Source organism: Lepisosteus platostomus, chromosome 7 (assembly GCF_059453375.1).
Source record: "Lepisosteus platostomus isolate fLepPlt1 chromosome 7, fLepPlt1.hap1, whole genome shotgun sequence".
NCBI lineage: Eukaryota > Metazoa > Chordata > Actinopteri > Semionotiformes > Lepisosteidae > Lepisosteus > Lepisosteus platostomus.
The window spans coordinates 12875877-12895444 of NC_142617.1; the positions used below are offsets into that span (position 1 = coordinate 12875877).

At 39.9% G+C, this 19568-nt stretch overlaps 1 protein-coding gene across 1 annotated transcript; it reads left to right on the forward strand.

The window, feature by feature from the left end:
- Nucleotides 1-392: 392 nt before the first annotated feature.
- On the forward strand, nt 393-17367 carry LOC148658230 (NACHT, LRR and PYD domains-containing protein 3-like). The gene is made up of 13 exons (XM_088639343.1): nt 393-1942; nt 2491-2562; nt 3138-3293; nt 5570-7373; nt 8690-8776; nt 10189-10275; nt 12029-12196; nt 12550-12720; nt 13595-13765; nt 14620-14790; nt 15539-15709; nt 16263-16430; nt 16524-17367. Exons 2-13 carry the CDS (start codon nt 2553-2555, stop codon nt 16606-16608), a joined length of 3249 nt encoding a protein of 1082 aa, XP_088495469.1. The 5' UTR covers nt 393-1942; nt 2491-2552; the 3' UTR covers nt 16609-17367.
- The last annotated feature ends 2201 nt before the right edge of the window (nt 17368-19568 follow it).

Genomic DNA, 19568 nt, shown 5'->3' on the forward strand with positions numbered 1-19568 from the left:
ACGCAGGGCATGGTAGTGTCTCCTGATATTCCTGCATTAATTGAAAGTCTTTTAACTAGCGGTTTATACAGATTCAGTTCATTTGGGAAATTTTCATTCAAATACTCAAATGAAACACTAAATTTTTTAAATGAAATCGCATGGCATTGGCTCAGTGTTTTATTATCCCAAAGATCTACTTGAGTAATCCACAAACGTATTTAAAATGAAAATAATATGTATTTGAAAGGGGAACACAAATGAAGCAGATATTATTTGTTCATCCTCAAATAGTAATATATAATACAGCAGTTGTATTTGAGAGTGCTTTTTTAAGACCCTGAAGTTGCTATTGAACATCTATACACCTACCAAGTAAAAATTCAGGTGGGTAGCTGCGTCAGAATGCGTAGGTTGCAAAGGAACAAGTAATAGGTTTATTCCATGCTGAAAAAAAGAAGAAAGAAAACACAACGTTTTGGCCGTGGGGCCTTCTTTAGGTCTTCTTCACACCTAAAGAAGTTTTCTTTCTTCTTTTTTTCAGCATGGAATAAACCTATTGTTCCTTACCAAGTGAAAATGTACAACACATTGAGACAAGACAAGAATGCATTAAAAGCTTTAGTGAAAAGGTCTCAAAGCAAATTTTGCCTCCAACGGATTAGGACACCACATACCTCGAGCTACACAAGCAGGGCAAGGAGACTTTGAATGAGCAGATCACAAATTAAGAACCGTACTTCATGCAATAAATCCTCAATATAACCTGCAGCCAGACTGCTGACCTCTCAAGTCCGCTCTGAATTTCACAGGAAACCAGTAAAACATACCTAGGATGGGAGTCATGTTCTGATGCAGAGTGCACATTAGCATATGAACTGCAGCATTCCAGACATACCAAATCCTATGTATTACCTTTGATGATACCCAGAAAGTCGAGCAATACAGTGGTCTAATCCTATTGAAATAAAGGATTGCATCTAGAGTTGAGACTGAGATTTGCAGCGAGTTAACTTAGCATTGGCAGAAGGAATATGGGACATTCCTAAGAAGTAATTTCCTGTAACGACAGAGGGGCAAGGACAAACGCCGTTATATTTTCCCTTTTATAACAATGATGGGATTCCGAGGCTTTTTGAGGGACATGCAGTTGTACAATGGAACAAGTCTGTTACTTACATTCACAGTTACGAACAGCCAACCCTGCCCTCGTGGAACATGGGAAATCCCTTGCCTGCACTGCTCGGTATAATCCATTGTGTTTACTATTCTGCCGGAAAAAAATGTACAGATATTAAATTTGTCTGTATTAAAACGCCTTTACTTGATTTAGTTAGCATATAAGCCACAGAATTTCAGACTTAATCCTATGTATTACCTTGAAGATACCGCAGGCAGAACAGCAATAACGTAGTCTAATTCTAAGTGTGTAAGGCCAGGTTTTGTGGATTCATTGAGTACAGAATTTCAGCCATATACAGTACTCCTTATTCATGAGGGATACATTCCTGAATTGTCCACACATAACGAAAAATTCTTATACTGGGAAAAGCTCTCTTAAACCATACATATACTGTGGATACACCTAATACACTATGCCAGTCAACATAATTATGCCAAATAACAAAATAACATGACATAAATAGTTATCTATTCTAAAAAGATATGAACACACAATAAGTATATGTACATTTATTAAGGCTTTTGGGCCTCTGAAAATGTTCTTGGGGTTTGAGACTGACTCTCATGCCAGGCTTGGGTCTGTACCGCAAAACGAAGGATATCGTACAATGCAAACGTACTTTAAAACAGCTGCTACATGGATAGGAAGCAGCATTGCCCAGTTCCTGAAACTGTGTTAAGTGAAGAAATGGTGTGTGAGGAACAACCTGAGTTTTTCGCTCATGAATCAACACAGATTTAAGGATGGCTTGTGCCTCTCAAGACGGTGAAAGAAATTAAGGTAATGCATTTTAATCTGCCTTTTGGATGAAAATTTATCAAACCTTTTTTGGCCATTGCAGGATGAAAATCTCTAACGTTCAACAATTTAGAAGTCTGAAATACGTTATACATTTCCTGTTTGAGGACTGGTATTTTGAAACAATCGCCTCCGCAGAGGAATAGATAAAGAACGAACATTGTTTGCATTCAAATAGAAGAATGTATCTGAACCTCAAAAGTCAAGCCTTGTTTCCTTTAAAAAAAAATGGAATTTTTTATGTAATTAAGGATTTGATTTAGCAATACACTGCGGCAAATGTTGTGCACCACATGACATACAGTATGTGAACACTGAATAGGATATATGACAGCTCACTGTTCTGTAATCATTTTCTGTGTTTTTCTGTGATTTATCTCTCATGACATTAATGCATTGCATTCAGTAATTAAGAAGATGGCTTTCAATGTTCTTTGGTGAAAATGAGCTGGATTTCTACCTGCAGGAGATTTTCCCAAATCAACTTGTTGTAACTCGCTGGCTTGAAAAATGTTTTGTTAATGTGTTAGGATTTGCAGTGTGGCTTTGCATTGGAAACCTGGTAACAAACAGAAGTCAAAGTACACCCAGAATGGAGAACGGTAAGGCTGAAAAATTTATAAATTAGCCTGACAATCTGTACCTGTGATGTGGAAATTTAATCCAGTTTCACGTCTTTTTTCTATTTTGAAAGACCTTCCCACACCGTGCATGTTCTATATAAAATGTCTATAGACTATAACCAGGTAATGAAAGTACATAAAGCAAGCCTCAGCAGGGGGGGGGGGTTAAACCATTTTAGGTATTTGTCTTATTAATTTCTTTCACTTTAAATAACAGTTTAGCATATAGTGTGCAACTGTATGCCAAAATATTTCTTATTGGCAATTGATAAAAACTATGAGCATTTAAAGGATTATGATAAGCATTAAGCAGTGTACAGGGTGTTAGTGTCCTAAATCCATTAATCTTGTTGCATTAATACCCAATTTATGGACATCTTAATGTATCAAGTCACATTCAGTGGATGTGCATTAATCAATCAATAAAGTGGATTTAAGAAGGATGGGTATCCTTATGGAAATTTGGCAGAGCAAATGACACAAAATATTTTTTCTTCATAAACAGTTTTTAAATATTTAACCATGTTGTTCCTTTTAATCCCATGAAAACGCAGGAGAGGAGAAGCCGTGGTGTGAGCCAGCCTTGAGGAACATGGCCAGGGCTGATGGAGGTTCCACCCAGGTTGTGCCAGTGATTGTGGGCTCCAACAATACCATCCAGCTCCCAGTCACCTTCAACACAGCTCAGAGTGGACCTGCACTGCAGAAAGGTATTGAAGTAAGGGATATTAGGAACATACGAAAATAATAAGAAATGCTGCTACTGAGGGAAGGTCGTTCCTCCATTTTGTAGGCTTTCCAAAGTTTTAGCCTCACTCAACCACCTGGCTGAGTATCATATTCTAGCTACTGTACCTACAACACTTTGTGCAAAGAAGCTTTTTCTATCCGTAATCCTAAATTAACTCCCTTTTATTTCCCTGCTGTGATCCTGTTTTGCTATTTAGTGTAAAGTAGTCTCTGGGTTAACCTCCATAGTGCTTGAGATCTTCTATGCTTGAATCAAGTCTCCACCCACTCACTTTTGTTCTAGACAGAAGAAATTTCACTGCTTTCACCTGTATGTATATGAAAATCCAATATGACCAGGAATCATTCTCGTTGTTCTTCTTTGAATACTATATAACCTTTTTGTGGGATGGTGAGCAATACTTAACACAATGCTCAGTAAATGAAGTCTTACTAGTGTCTTGTAAAACTTAAGAATTACTTCCCTGCGTTTATATTCCTTGCTTGCCTATATTGTCATAATGAGCATAAAGAGAATCTACATGAATGCTCAGATCCTTTACCTACAGTATGTAACTTCCTGCATGTGTTTGGACATTCCGTAAGATTGTTGAAGCCTTTTTATAATTCCTTTGTTGCAGAGTTAGTTTGCCGCTAGCCCCAAAACCTGGTAGAACTTTGCCAGTTATACTCAGACCTAAATCCTTTATATAAATAGACAGGACAAAAATGGAAGCCTGTAACACACCTCTGTCTGTATCTGCCCCTATTAGAAATTATACTGTTTTGGATGATTTGCTGTTTCTTGCTCATTCCTGTTCCTGATCCATGTGCGTTCATTAACTTATGACTATTAGTTTGAGAATCTACCTCCTAGAAGGAACCTTATCAAACGTTTTGATGAGTTCCAAATATAGCATGTTTTGGTGTGTTAGTGTTAACTGCTTTTTGGAAGAATTGTAGCAAGTTTAAACCTTCCTGTTAGAGATCAATGTGGTGGTCTCTTAGGTTGCCATCATGTTCTTATTCTTCTTGTAGTTCAGCTCTCATTAACATTTCCAAAACTTTGTGATTCCATATTGTCTCCATTTTTACGCATACTGCAGCTGTTACATTTACAATTCTCCCCTCTTTGCACAGCATGTTTGAAATGGGTTCTATTTTGTTTCTGCTAGTTTAGGCTGGAACCCAGTTTATATTCTAGTTAAGTGTCTTCCCCCATCTCTGCTAGTCATTGCACAGTTCTTTTAAAAATTAAAAAAATATTTTCTTTAAATGTTTTTTAAATTATCTTGACTTCACCGTATGATCTCATGTTCTTTGTGCTTTCGCAATTTTTAAAGGTTTTTAACATCCCACTTTCAGTGCATGTTGAAATATCATATAGAGGAACAAGTAATAGGTTTATTCCATGCTGAATAGAGAAGAAAAGACGCGCAATGTTTCGGCTGTGGAGCCTTCTTTGGGTGTGAGAGACAGGAAAGTCAGCAGCTAAAAGGAGAAGGAAAGACGACGAGATCTAGGAAAAGATTTAGTGGAAGGCATAGTGGGTCGCAGCAGAAGTAGGTCGAAGTAGTTCGAGTAGGGAGCTGCGTCAGCATGCGTAGGCTGCAAAGGAACAAGTAAAGGTTTATTCTCCTAATACCTGCTGACTTTCCTGTCTTTCTTACACCCAAAGAAGGCTCCACAGCTGAAAAGTTTCATTCTCTTTTCACCATGGAATAAACCTTTACTTGTTCCTTTGCAGCCTACGCATGTGACACAGCTACCTACTTGAACTATATCATAGAGAGGTCTATCAATAACTTAAAGTGTGACTTAAACACTATTAGGGCCCAATGATTTACTGATTATTAGTCACCCTGGTCCTGTAAAACCTCAGTGTTAGCTACAGTACGCTAAAATTAAACAATAATGCTGGAGCTTATTCTTGGGTGTATTAATGATATCCTCTTTCACTTAAACCTGTATGAAATATTAAATAATATGTTTACTACATCGTCATCTTCCTCTGTTGTTCATAATCCATAATCTAATTATTAATCTCATGATATATTGACTCCTATTCTCTTTATAACTTTGATATAGTGGACATTTTTTACTTCTGATCAGTCACCAGGTACAAAGAAAACCTGTATTTTACATTCATAAAGTCTTTGGTACCATTTTATTCTGTCTCATCCTAATCTCTAATCTTCCTGCCCATGGCTTGCTTTTCTCTAATTTTGAATTCCTTTTTCCGTTTTATTTTGTTTAGAAATGTCTATATCCCACCTGAAGTCCATTCACCAGGAAGAGCTGCAAAGGAGGTATTCCACTCTGTTTGAGTATGCCTCCCGGCTGGGTGGACAGAGGGCCTCCACCAATAAGAACTTCACACATCCCTGGCTGACGGAGGGAGTTTTGGGCCCTGCTGGCCATACCCACGAAGTTCTAGAAGCTTTTCACGGTTTTAATGAGAGAGCTGAAGGCAAGACCATTCAACTAGCTGACATCTTCAATGCAACTCCAACAGAACAACTGGGGACTTGCAGGCCACGAGTTGTGGTTACCAGGGGGATCGCTGGAATAGGCAAAACTGCCTGTACCAACTGGCTTATCCACAGCTGGGTCAGTGGGTCTTCCCTCACTCAGTTTGACTTCATTTTCCCTCTGCCTTTCCGGGAGCTCAGCTTGTTGCCAGCAGGGCATTTATATAACCTCACAAGTCTGCTTCACAGTTACTACCCTTACCTGGACTGTTTTGAGCAGATTCTCACTTCTCCTAGTAGGTGTCTATTTATTTTTGATGGACTGGACGAATGCCAGTTCTCCCTGGATTTCACTTCTTGTCCAGAACACTGCTCTTTTTCAGAGCCCGCCCTACCTGTCTGTCTGGTTGTCAATTTAATACGTGGACATCTTTTGCCATGTGCCTCAGTCTGGATCACCAGCAGACCAGCAGCCTTAGCCTGCCTCCCTGTCCATTGCATTGACCGCATGACAGAAATACAAGGCTTTCTGGACTGGCAGAAAAAAGAGTTTTTCTGCAGAAGGCTAGGAAGCTGTGGGAAGGACATTGTTGCTCAGCTGAAGAAGCAACGGACCTTATACAACATGTGCTACATACCAGCATTCTGCTGGCTGCTGGCTATTATTTTGGAGCGTTCTCCGGTGATGATTGAAGAAAAATGCATGCCTCAAAATCTGACAGAAGTCTACACCAAATTCTTTATGTTGGCTGTGGTTTATCAACATCACAGAGGCCATGGGAGTCAGCGATCTGTCGAGGATGCTAATGAAGTCTTGAGGTCCAACAGTGCCACAATCCAAAACTTATCCAGATTGGCTTACGATGGCCTCATAGTGCAAAAGTTAGTTTTTTCCCGGCAGGACTTGAAGGAGTATAACTTGGAGAGGTTACAACTCTATCAGGGACTGATCAGTGAGTTTGTTGCAGAGGACAATGGACCATTTTGTCGAAAAGCCCATAGCTTTGTGCACTTGACAGTGCAGGAATACTTTGCTGCTTTGTTTGTGTTGATCTCTTGCTCTGTCCCAAACAAGAGCTCTCTCTTCTCTCTCCAGATAGAATGTTTTGGAAGCGGTTGTCCGCAGGAGCTCTTCATTGCTTTCAAAAAGGCCTGTCAGGAAGCCATCAAGAGCTCTTCGGGACACCTGGATCTATTTCTGCGTTTTCTCTGTGGGCTCGCCTTGGAGTGTAACCAGCGTTTACTTCAAGGATTACTGGGAAAGTTTAAGGAGAAACATGATGTTACTCCACAAATGGTTAAGTACATTCACAAGATCCTGGAAACAGACCTATCTCCAGATCGATGCCTGAATCTTCTGTATTGTCTCAAAGAGTTGAGAGATAATTCTTTGGTGCAGAAGATAAAAGATCTTTTGGCTACTGGGTCTTTATCCTCATGCTCTCTGTCCTCAGCAGAGTATTCAGCCTTGGCTTTTGTATTGGAAACTTCAGATGATAATTTGGATGTGTTCAAGCTGAATCCGTATATATCTGTTCCTGATGGGCTAAGAAGACTCTCCCCTGTTGCCAAGCTGTACAGAAGACTTGAGTAAGTCCTGAAAAGCTAACTCTTGACATTACCCAAATAAAGTAAAGTCAAATCTGATCATATCCTTTTGAGCCTCACTTGACAGCATCTGTTGCAATGTATGCATGGACTAAATTTAAGTTAAATTTAACACATCGAATCTAATTTGAATTTTAATTCTTTCACCACAGCTTAAGTAGTAGGGATGTTTTCCAGAAAAGAAATGTTGTGATTTGTTTTATAGTGAAAGCCCTAATAATTAGTTTCATAGTACTGTAGCACTGAGCATTGCAGTACATTGCACTGAGCAGGCACTGGGATTTTTTCTTTATAATTTTTTTATTTTTATTAGTTTTTATTATGACCACCCCTTTTGTGACAACCCCTGTACCCTTATAATCTGCACCCCAGCCCTAGTTTTCTGGGGACCCTAGGCAAGTTCTTGGAAAGGGGCCCCTCCAGATCACAATTTGCACATACTGTACACGACTATTATCAGTTCCCACTCCAACCTTATTTTACTATTTAGAACAATTAAATTAATGAATTATATAACTAGAACACTTTTAAACCCGCTTTGAAAAACACAAAATAAATAACTAACAAACAAGAACAAGAAGCTTATTTACTGTACATCAGCGATATTGTTATCTTACGGTGAAGATGAAAGTCATTTACTGTGAAATAAACCATCACACTTATATTTACAAATAATAATATTAAAATTTACAACAGACAGACTTTAACAGCCTAGATTACCACAGCAGCAACGGGAAGATCCACTGGAGAGAAGTTTCGACCCACATTTGAATGTGCTGGTTAAAAAATGTTCTTGCACATTGAGGCCACTGGGCCTTGGCAGTTGTCGAATTTGCAAAAAAAGTCCAGGGCCAGGAGGGGTGAAGAAATGGAGACTCCTCCGACGAGTCTATATTTTGACATGCTACTTGCCCTGTAACAACATAGGGTCAGTGCTGAGTGTGGAGAGCTGCATCCATCATTGATGCCACCATAAGCTGGCAGGTACTCAGGAAGTCTCTGCTTCACTGGGAACCATGATAGCACAGCCCCAATAATATCAAATCTGTGTCCAGTGGTACTGAATCAAATATGAGCTGCTGATTACAGAAGTGGCAGGGAATTCTGTTTGGAAGAGATGGATTCAGGTTGGGTTGAGAAAATATTACAAATTGGAAAATCTCTCAATAACGTGGAGGAGCAGAAAGGCAGACTCCACAGGTGTGTTATCTACAGAAATCCTGAGGCCTTTGTCAAAGTTTTGTTTAGAAATAAAAGTAATACACAGTATTTTAATTCAATTAATAATTTGTCTGCAGGCTTTTAAGAGGCACCATAAATCAAGAAGCAGCTGAATGCATTTACAACATCCTGAGCTCATTCAAGACACAAGTAACCGAATTAAGGTATTTTTTTATTTGCACAATCTTGGACAAAAACACCCACAAATTCAAAAAAAAGTAGTTCATGAAAGCAAAAAGCGAATAATAAAGGCTAATTAAGGAGTTATAATGACTTCTTTCAGTGAACAATATTTCTTTGTGTAATTTAATGCAACCAGTAACAATCTGAGGGTATCTCAACTTCCATCCAACCTTATAAGGCAATTTGTGGAGCAAGGAATAACAGCAAAAAATCATGTCATTGAGTCTGAAAATCAAGAATAATTGTCAGGTGCTGAGCATCATGGTTACATTAGCCACATCCAGAACCAAGGTAGTCACATTCACCCATGAATACAATTCTCACGTCCAGTTAAAACTACATTTAAATTTGATTAATAATAATAATTCCTCACACTTATATAGTGCTTTTCTGGACACTCCACTCAAAGCACTTAACAGATAATGGGGACTCCCCTCCACCACCACCAATGTGCAGCCCCCACCTGGATGATGGGATGGCAGCCATAGTGCGCCAGAATGCTCACCGCACATCAGCTATCAGTGGGGAGGAGAGCAGAGTGATGAAGCCATTTCATAGATGGGGATTATTAGGAGGCTGTTGGTAAAGGCCATGGGGAAATTTAGCCAGGACGCCAGGGTTACACCCCTACACTTTTCAAGAAACACCAGGGGATTTTTAATGACCACAGAGAGTCAGGACCTTGGTTTTACATCTCATCCAAAGGACATCGCCTTTTTACAGTATAGTGTCCCCGTAACTATAGTTGGGCATTAGGAACTCCCACAGACTGCAGGGTGAGCGCCCCCTACTGGTTCCACTAACACCTCTTCCAGCAGCAACCTTACTTTTTCCCAATACTGTTGGTCTCCCAGGTACTGACCAGACTCTCACCTGCCTAGCTTCAGTGGGCTACCAGCTGTGAGTTGCAGGGTGATATGGCTGCTGGCAAGATTGCTTGATTAGAAGTAAATGAGGAACAACTTGATTGTTTATAATTTTACGAATTCAAAATTCTATTCTAATGATTGGATATGTACATTCAATTTTGATATGAATACAGTGCTAACACTTTGGATCAGGATTTGCAAATGCAGTTTATACATTACAGATAAATAAAGTGTTAATTATTAACAAATGTGAATTAACCCTTACAGCACATTAGGTAATATCTGACTTCTATTGTCAATTAATTGCACTGATAGGAACAAAACCTTAATTCTGACTGCAGCCAAAACCATATCCCAAACACTAACCCTAAGTTTTTTTCTAACATGTTAATAGATTGTTTATAGACAGTCATAACAGAAATCTAAATTAAAGTGTGATTTCTTTAGTGGGAGTTTATCTAAGTGATTTCTTAATAACATCTACACAAAAATTAAACTGCTTGAATTGAACTGCTCTTTTCTAGCTTCAGATACATACATCTCGATGATTCTGTGTGGGAGAAGCTGTGGACTGCTTTGAAAAGTCCCAACTGTAAGGTGAAAACCCTCAGGTAGAATTGTATTTTCAACCTGTCTGTACAACGTTTTTTTTTCCAAAATAGTTGAATCATTTTAGTCATGAAAAGAGCAGCTGATGAGAGGACTTGATTCCAAGTGTTTAAAATCCTCTCAAATGACTGACAAAGAAACTTTTAGATCTTATTTGAAATGTGATTAAATTTCATTTTGCCTTACAATCTCAGAATAGGAGATCTTTTTACGCCAAAAGTTGTGGGGGCTTCATTGAAATAATGCCAGGATGAAATTCTCTGATCAATTAGTAGCTAAAAACCAAATGACATAGAAGAATCAAATGACCCACTCTCATTTTTAAGTTTTCTTATCATTTTTGTCAACATCTCAAATGAATATATAACTAAAGCATTTTATTCAAAGCAAAGTGGTTCTTTGTAAAAAAGTATTCTCTTTAGAAAGTTTAGATATGTATTTAATGTTTTACTGTTAGATCTTTCATGATGAAGTGTTTTATAAATGCAAGAAATTAATCTTGAAAAGCTTGCTTTGAAGTTAACGTACAACATATCCATTACTTATAATTCCTTAATGATTGTGTAATATGAAAGTGACTGTGGGTCAATGTTGAACACTGAATAATTAAGTTCAAGTTTAAGTTTATTGTCATTATATTGTCATAGTTTGATAGTGCAGTAAAAACCAGAATGCTTCATTACCGTTTTCCAGATGGTAGAGGGTCAAACAGTCTGTATCTGGGGTGTGTGGGGTCTTTGATGATGCTTAAAGCTTTCCTCAAGCACTGTCTGTAATAAATGTCCTGGATGGATGGGAGAGCAACCCCAGTGATGGACTGGGCAGTTTTCACCACCCACTCTAGGGCTGTAGGGTTAGCAATACTGCAGTTGCCATACCACACTGTCAGTATGCTTTCTGAAGTGCATGTGTAAAAGTTAGTGAGGATCTGGGGAGATATCTTAGCCTTCTTCAACAGTCTTAGGAAGTACAGGTGCTGTTGTGCTTTCTTAATCAGATGAGCAGCGTTGAGAGACCATGTGAGGTCCTCAGTGATATGGATGCCAAGGAATTTGAAGATACTGACTCTTTCCACTTCAGTCCCGTTGATGTGGATAGGGGCATGACCGTTTTGCAGTTTTCTGAAATTAACGATCAGCCGCTTGGTTTTGCTGACGTTGAGGGTGAGGTTGTTGTCCTCACACCATGTTGTAAGGAGATTGACCTCCTCCCTGTAGGCCCTCTCATCATTGTCTGTGATCAGACCTACAACTGTGGTGTCATTGGCAAACTTGATGATGGAGTTGGTGTTATGTTTGGTCTTGCAGTTGTGGGTGTAGAGGGAGTAGAGCATTGGACTAAGCACACAACCCTGGGGGACCACAGGGTAAAGAAAGAGCTCTGTGAAGTTGGCACCCCTAAAACAGCACAAACAATGAGAATAATAATATCCTCTGGTTTTCAGAAAAGAAATGGACAACAGTGAATTTAATATGCAATACATTTTCTAGTGCAGTTCTGCTTTGTATATTTTGAAATATCTCTTTTTATGGGGTGTTTTTACTTTCTTTTACATTTCTGTGAAAGCCTTCTGTTGCAGTCTGCACAATACATGTCATGGCTCCCCTTTATCAGAAAATATGCTGGTGCTTGCTGTATTCTGACATTAAAAAACCTCCATTCTATGTCTGTGGTGCTTTAAAGATAAAGGTTTGTGCTACATTGTCTCTAAATTAGCAGCGTCAAGTTTTAATAATCATGATCTTGTTATATTAGCCTGAAAAACTGCAAACTTCAGCCTCGTCATTTTAAAGAAATTGGGAAACTTCTCACAAACTCCCCTATAACTGAGCTGGATCTGAACTTCAATTACGGGGGAGATCTGGGAGTGAAACAACTGATGGAAGGACTCAACAGCGCAACATGCAGTGTCAGTAAGCTCAGGTAGTATATACATTATGGTTACAGCTATCACTGTCATTTGTTGCAAAAACGTGTGTCAAGTCAAAAACAGTCAAGCCATGGAAATCTCATATTTTCAGATGATAATATAGAAAATATAATTACTTCTTTTTCACCTGAAATATCTTCTTCAGGAAATGAATGAACAATAGAACAGCCAACCATTCTCTGAGGTGTTTGCAGAAGATAGTTTTGTCCAATTTTATATTAATTTTCAGTGCAATTCTAGATGGAGGTGGAGATTAAACAATTTCTGTAGGCCTTGAGCTGGTCAATTTTTTGGTTCATCCAGAGATATGAAGGTGGGGTGTATGGGTTTGTTTCTTGCTCCTCAGGATCGCTGGTAATGATCTGTCAGATGAATGCTGCAAGGACCTCCTCACTTTTCTCACCTCTAAGCAATCCAGAGTGCATCTTTGTCTGAATGACAATAGAAACATAGCCACAGGACTGCCCTTGCTGTTCTCTGGATTAAGCCATCCTAACTGCCAGTTGAAAGAGCTGCAGTGAGTGTCTTATCTTTAACAAGTACTTCTCGGTCTGAAACTCTTATTCTTCTACAATGCTGATAGAAAGTTATTTCTTGTAGATCACTGTAACTGCTACTTAACTTTTACTTCAAGAATACAGACTAAAGGAGAGTGCCCCCACGACATTGAAATCCTTGTACCTGAACTTTTTAATACTTAATTAGAAGAAGGTGCAAGAGAAGTAGCATATTATGCACTATTGTAATTATTATTTCTTATTGATTAGAAGATTCAGCCCTTGTCCTTATGGCAGTAGGAATATTGAAAAAGAGCATTAGGAATATTGAATTAGCTGCTGATGAAATGTGTAAACAGAGCTGTTCATATGTTATAGTTGATCTTATTTTCATATAGCCTGTGTTCTGTAGTGCAGTAAGTCAGATGTGCCATAAACTGTAGCTTTCTCAAGAGTGTCGGACTGCATGAATCTATATGAAGTTAAGATACACAAAAATATTGAAGTTAAGAAGCAAACAGGGACAACCCTTTGCTTTTGTAAAATATACAATGCTGGTTATATGATGCAGAGAATGGCACGGTAAATCAATTTTGCAGGGAAGGTTTTGGGTGATTCTCATAGTGTTTATTCTTTAAATAAGAGATGGAGAGATGATTTAAGTGGCACAATGCAAAGCATTGTTCCGGTTCTATTATACACCAATATTATATCCTAAATATCTTATTACTCTTACTGTTCACTGCAGGAACACAATATGAAAAAAATAGCTTTTAGTCATGTACAAAATGAAGGAGGTGTGACAGAAATACATTTTTCATAACATAAGGACGATATAAGAGAAACACTGCCAACTGACTGTTCCTGAGCTTGTGTTCTGGGTCTGTCACACAGCCTGCAGATTTGTGGAATTACAGCCAAGTGCTGTGAGGAACTGGCTGCCAATCTGCACTCCAACCGGTCCCTCACAAAGCTCTTTCTGCAAAGGAACTACCTGGAAGACAGAGGTGTGGAGCAGCTCTGCAGCGCACTCCAGCAGCCATATTCAGTACTGCACACGCTGCAGTGAGTAAAAAAAAAAAAGACCCCAGACTGATCCTTCGCATTTTATTTAGCTGCAATAAATTTACACAACCCAATCAGTTTATAGGTGAACACAAAACATCAACAGCTTCTTATGGTATCTTGTAAAACCACTCTAGTGATTATTTTTATTGGGTCTGATCCAGGATTTGTGCCCCGAGAATAATAAAAGCTGACAGAAAAGATTGCCCACCAGAACCAAATGCTGCAGACAGCTAGTATATAAAGCTATACTGTATCTTTGCCGTATAAAAGCCAGGGACTTTGACTTTTGCAACCAGTTTGCCATCTTCTCCATTACATCTCTCTAATTACTGTATAAACATGTATGCATTGTATGTACTAACAATATACTTACAAGACACAAAATAGTAAAATAGTCAGTAAATAAAGGGAATCTGTGAAAGCTTCATTGCTGGGACCTTAATTTTGACGATCTCACTGAAATTAACTTACTGCACAAGATACAGACTGCAAGGTGGGTCGTTGTGCCACATTTTCACCCCTGATTTTCCAACTTGACCCAGTGAAGAAAGCTTTTGGAGGTCAAACTTTCAGCGGTGACAACACTGACCCCGGTGACAGAGCAGGAACGCCTACACCAACATCACTTAATCATGCCTGAAGCGATGGAAGACGTGCGATTGTGCCATTGAAACAATATTCTATTCCAGCCTTCCACAGCTGTGGAGCATATTTGATTGACCCTTTACAGATTTACCTATGGACTTATGTCATCATGTCTTCACACGTTTATGAATTCAACTGGATATGTTTTTTTTTGTGGTTTCCCCCCCTTATGCTCTGCTGTTCCCAACTCCTCTCCTCTTTCACAGGCTGGAGGGGTGCAGACTCACCAGCAGGTGCTGTGGGCCCCTGGCTGCGGTGCTGGAGACCAGCCGTTCCCTAAGCAAACTGAGTCTGGGCTGGAATGAGCTGGGGGACGACGGGATGAAGGTGCTGTGTCGGGGCTTGCAGGCGCCCGGCTGTGTGCTACAGACACTGGAGTGAGTGAGGATCATAATACTGCTCTCTGGCAGAGTGAGAAACCAATAGATCTGTAACCACCAGTAGTAATTCAATTACTGAGGCAGCATACTGTCATTGCGAGCATCTGTGTGTGTTTCTAAATAATTATTTTTCCCGATAATGAAACAAGCCAATTCAGGATGAATTAGTAAACTTAAAATGGGAAAATGAAACAACTGGAGCGCTCACTAATAATCATGGAGAACACCTGGTAGAGGCTAGAGCTTAAGCAACAAGACATCAAGTGCAGAACAATCCAGGATTCTATATGAAGTACTGGCCACTAAACAAAAACAGATTATACAAAAACCACCTGACCAGCTGAAAGATGGCTTTGTACTCCAGATTAGTAAGTACATTTGTGGCCCTGAAGTTTTTTGCAATGGGGGCACTGCAATATGTAGTATGAACAGAAATAAATCCTTTTTGATTTATGTGCTCCCTTGGGCTGCTTGCGTCACGTGTGCATTCCTGCTTTCCAATGATCACGTTTCTGATTTTTTTTTTTCATTTGCGTAAATCTCATCCAGTGTGCACGGCCCTTGAATTGACCCCACTTCTATTCAAAAAGCAAAAGATTATTTATATAAACTGCATATAGGGACTGTTAAATTAGCACCCTGACAAAACGTACTGTAGCACTGTACTGGTTTGTGGAAAGTATGTCATGAATGTGAACCCCAGTGCAGCTTGGGAAATGTGGGTTGAAAACGGTCTCTTGTACAGGTTGGAAAGCTGCGAGTTGACAGCTGGCTGCTGTAAGAACTTGGCCCAGGTCCTCTCCTCCAGGCAGTCTCTGACTACTCTGATCCTGACTGACAACGATCTTGAAGACAAGGGTGTGGCCTTGCTGAGCCTCGGACTGAGACAGCCCAGCTGTGCCCTTCAGACCCTTGTGTGAGTACGATGACCACTTTGGACTTCTGCTGTTCTCTTGTTGGAATCCTGTGATTTTTTATTATAGTGGTAGACACAGAAAAATATCAGTATATTCTGTGCAACAAATCCAATTGAACCAGCAATCAGCTTGTCCCCTTTTTACTGTGAAATACAATAAGAAACACCAAGTAAAATGTTGCAATGCAAGGAAGACCATGACAAAAGCACTGCAAAACAGAGATGTATAACAAAATATGAAATGACTGATGGTGACTACTGGAAAGAAAACATGCGTGATACAATTGTTGTAAAATCTCAAGAAAACTGTAAAGATACATACTTGCTGCCAGCCAACTGGTTGTCAAACCTGTTAAAGTGTACATGATTTCTCTAGGAAAGGAGACAGCAATCATGTCATTTGATGATGTTCCTACACTTTTTTTAGTTTACTAATATATTTTATGGTTGTAGGTCCTCATTGCAGTTTGGTACCTGAGGTATAGCTGTGCTCTGTAACATTTACAGGAGAGGCAGAGCTCTGGCTCATCTATTGCCCCCTCTGTCCCCCCAGACTGCAGGAAAACAGACTGAAAGGAGCCTGCTGTAAAGACCTGCGACAAGCTCTGACCAGCAGCTCCTCTCTGATCACTTTGGACTTGTCAATGAATCTCCTGACTGACCAGTCAGTTACTGAGCTCCAAGGCCTCACCAAACACTGTTTGAGCCTTCGTACAATAGAGTGAGTGTTTTATTACGGTTAATTTTTTTTGGTGCTTCGGGTGCTTTGGTTGGAAACCCTTTCTATTATTAACAGTATTTCTTTATTTTTTAGGCTAAGGTTAAATAAATTCAGTTGCCAAGGTAAGAGGAAGCTGAAATCCCTGGAGTGTGGACTCAAAGCATCTATCAACTTATAACTCAGAAACAGCTAGTGTTAAAGGGCTAAATGATTCAATACATAGATATAAACACAATCCCTGATCTGAGACTGAAAATCTTGATGCTATAACTCCAAAGAAGACGAAGTAGGAGAATGTACATCCTGGCATATCAAGACACTTCATTGTGTGTCTGGAGGACCTTTTAAGGGAATGGTTTTCCTCACAGATGACTTTTAAAAAAAAACTTTGTCATAATCAATAATACTTATTTTCATACCAATCCAATTTGGAATGCTAATTGTTAATACAATGCTTGTACATATCCAAGGAGAATGAGAACTGTGTGCAATCCTTGAACTTGCAGTGTTGAGCCAGTCGCCATTTTACACACTGCAAACAAACAGTGCTTTACAGATCTGTTGTTGGATTGCTGTCTCTGATATTACTGCAAGCTCATAGCCACCTAGCAAGTTACAGGCAGAAAATGATGGTCATCCCAAGCCCACTTACCCCAGCAGTGCTTGGCCAATGGTTTTGCTGTATGTTGCCAGCAGCCATATCACCCTGCAACTCCCAACTAGCAGCCCACTGAAGCTAAGCAGGTGTGAGCCTGGTCCTGTGAATTGGCTTCATTACTCTGCTCTCCTCCCCACTCCTCCCCACTTTTGTGATGAGCGTTCTGGCGCACTATGGCTGCCGTTGCATCATCCAGGTGGAGGGGAGTCCCCATTACCTGTAAAGCGCTTTGAGTGGAGTGTCCAGAAAAGCGCTATATAAGTGTAAGCAATTATTATTATTATTGTAACGCAACGGGGGCTCAGGCGGGCGCCCTTGCCGCATCTGGTCGGCCCCATCCCCACTGGAGGCTCGAACCCGGGACTTCCGCGTCTCTCTGCAGCGACCTAGCCCCGTGAGCTAAAGAGAGATCTCTCCACAGCCCAGTAGCTGTGGTCCTGCTATCACAGGGAAGGGCGGTGACGTCACCCGCTCTGGTACGCCGGCTCTTACACACACTGCTTGTTGGCCGTAAGCGTTACACTCTCCCCCGCTTAAATCGCCGTCCCCGGCGAAGGGCTATCCCGCCCCGCTTCTGACACCAATGTAACGCAACGGGGGCTCAGGCGGGCGCCCTTGCGCCGGGGACGGCGATTTAAGCGGGGGAGAGTGTAACGCTTACGGCCGACAAGCACTGTGTGTAAGAGCCGGCGTACCAGAGCGGGTGACGTCACCGCCCTTCCCTGTGATAGCAGGACCACAGCTACTGGGCTGTGGAGAGATCTCTCTTTAGCTCACGGGGCTAGGTCGCTGCAGAGAGACGCGGAAGTCCCGGGTTCGAGCCTCCAGTCGGGATGGGGCCGACCAGATGCAGCAAGGGCGCCCGCCTGAGCCCCCGTTGCGTTACATTATTATTATTATTATTATTATTATTAAGGAATCATATTAAGAGTTGATTAATGACATAGCCCAGACCCAGATTGTCAGTGTTTCAAATATAGACTGCCCTCTGTGGAAAATGTTTCAAATACAGTTCATTTACATTTGCTGTGTGGCTAATGTTTTGACAAGGATTGTGTAAGAGTTGTTAAGGCCTCATCCAATCTTACAATATGACAAACTTGGTCATCTGACTAGAGTGTGCTTGCAGTAATTAAAGCATTAGAACATGATTCTGTAATTCAGTACTGCCTGCAGTAATTACATCAGTAATCCCAGAGTCTTGTCATGTTACCATAACAAATGTTACCAGTTGGCCAAATACTTGAAGAAGAACATGGACTGCATCTTCATCTTCCACCATGAGATCTTTAACTACAGGTCCTTCTTGCCTTGTGGTGAAAACACAGAAACCAAATCAATTCATTTAAATTCACATTCTGTGCTATATCAGTTGTATTAACCCAAATGGACATTACAAACAATGCTGATTTATGTTATCTACCTGCAGTATTTTTTTTTAAAAAAACTTCAATTTAAAGAAGTCATCCTTTATCTACACTTACTGTCATTATTTGTTTAAATGTTATAGTAATTAAAATCCCTCCATATATTTCAAAAGTAAGGTTAAAGTACTTTAGTATATGTTATGTGCATATTCAGTAAATGTATTTTACACTTCATTTAGGTTTGGGTCAGGACATGGGACATACTGACTTAAAAAAATAAAGTAATCTAATTCATAGTTAATCAACTAATTGTGTGTGTTTCAAATTTAATATTGCAGTACAAAGTGTAAATAACTTATTACTTTAAGAAGATTTGTTCTACCTCTTTGTCCTGATCTCCAATTGCATCCTTGGAATTTGCTTGTAATTTTTGTCTGTGCGCCAAAGAACTGGCTGCAGTGGTAGAAATTTATAGGCGTTTTGTGTGAACATGCTGTTAAACCACAAAAAGGGTGGGGTTGGATCTATCAGCTCAGCCATGATTTTATCTGGAGTGCACCCCGTAATAGCAGCGAAGTTATTAAAGTTTTTTTTTTTTACTTACTCTTGATAACACTGTGCAGCACATTTTGTGTTTCTGTCGATGTTACTGCTACAATTGTGTAAGCTGACCATTTTCACTAGAGCCACTGAAATTCATCTCCATCTTCCTTCTGGGACACTCCCATTCATCATGTTAGTGCACTTAAAAAAATACCTCGACCACACCTTAGACTGCCTTTGTTTTGAACTCCACTCCTGTCATGTTATTCTCTCCCTCGCCAATGTCAATGTCAAGCCCATGATCAGAGCTGTTGCCGTTAAAATACGTGAAAAGAAAATGATGAGCTTCCTCATATTTCTTAAACAAATACTTTTATGATGTTAACATTTTCAACTGGATTTTCGTTTGTGCTGTACCAAGAGACAGACTGTATGTGGGTACTGTATATTTTCCACCTCTTTAAGAAAAGAAAGTAAAGAAATGATTCTTAGTTTTGACTAATGCAAAAACTGCATTTTGACAGAGATAGTCTGTAAAGCACTCTTTGGCAGCACAGAACATCACATGCT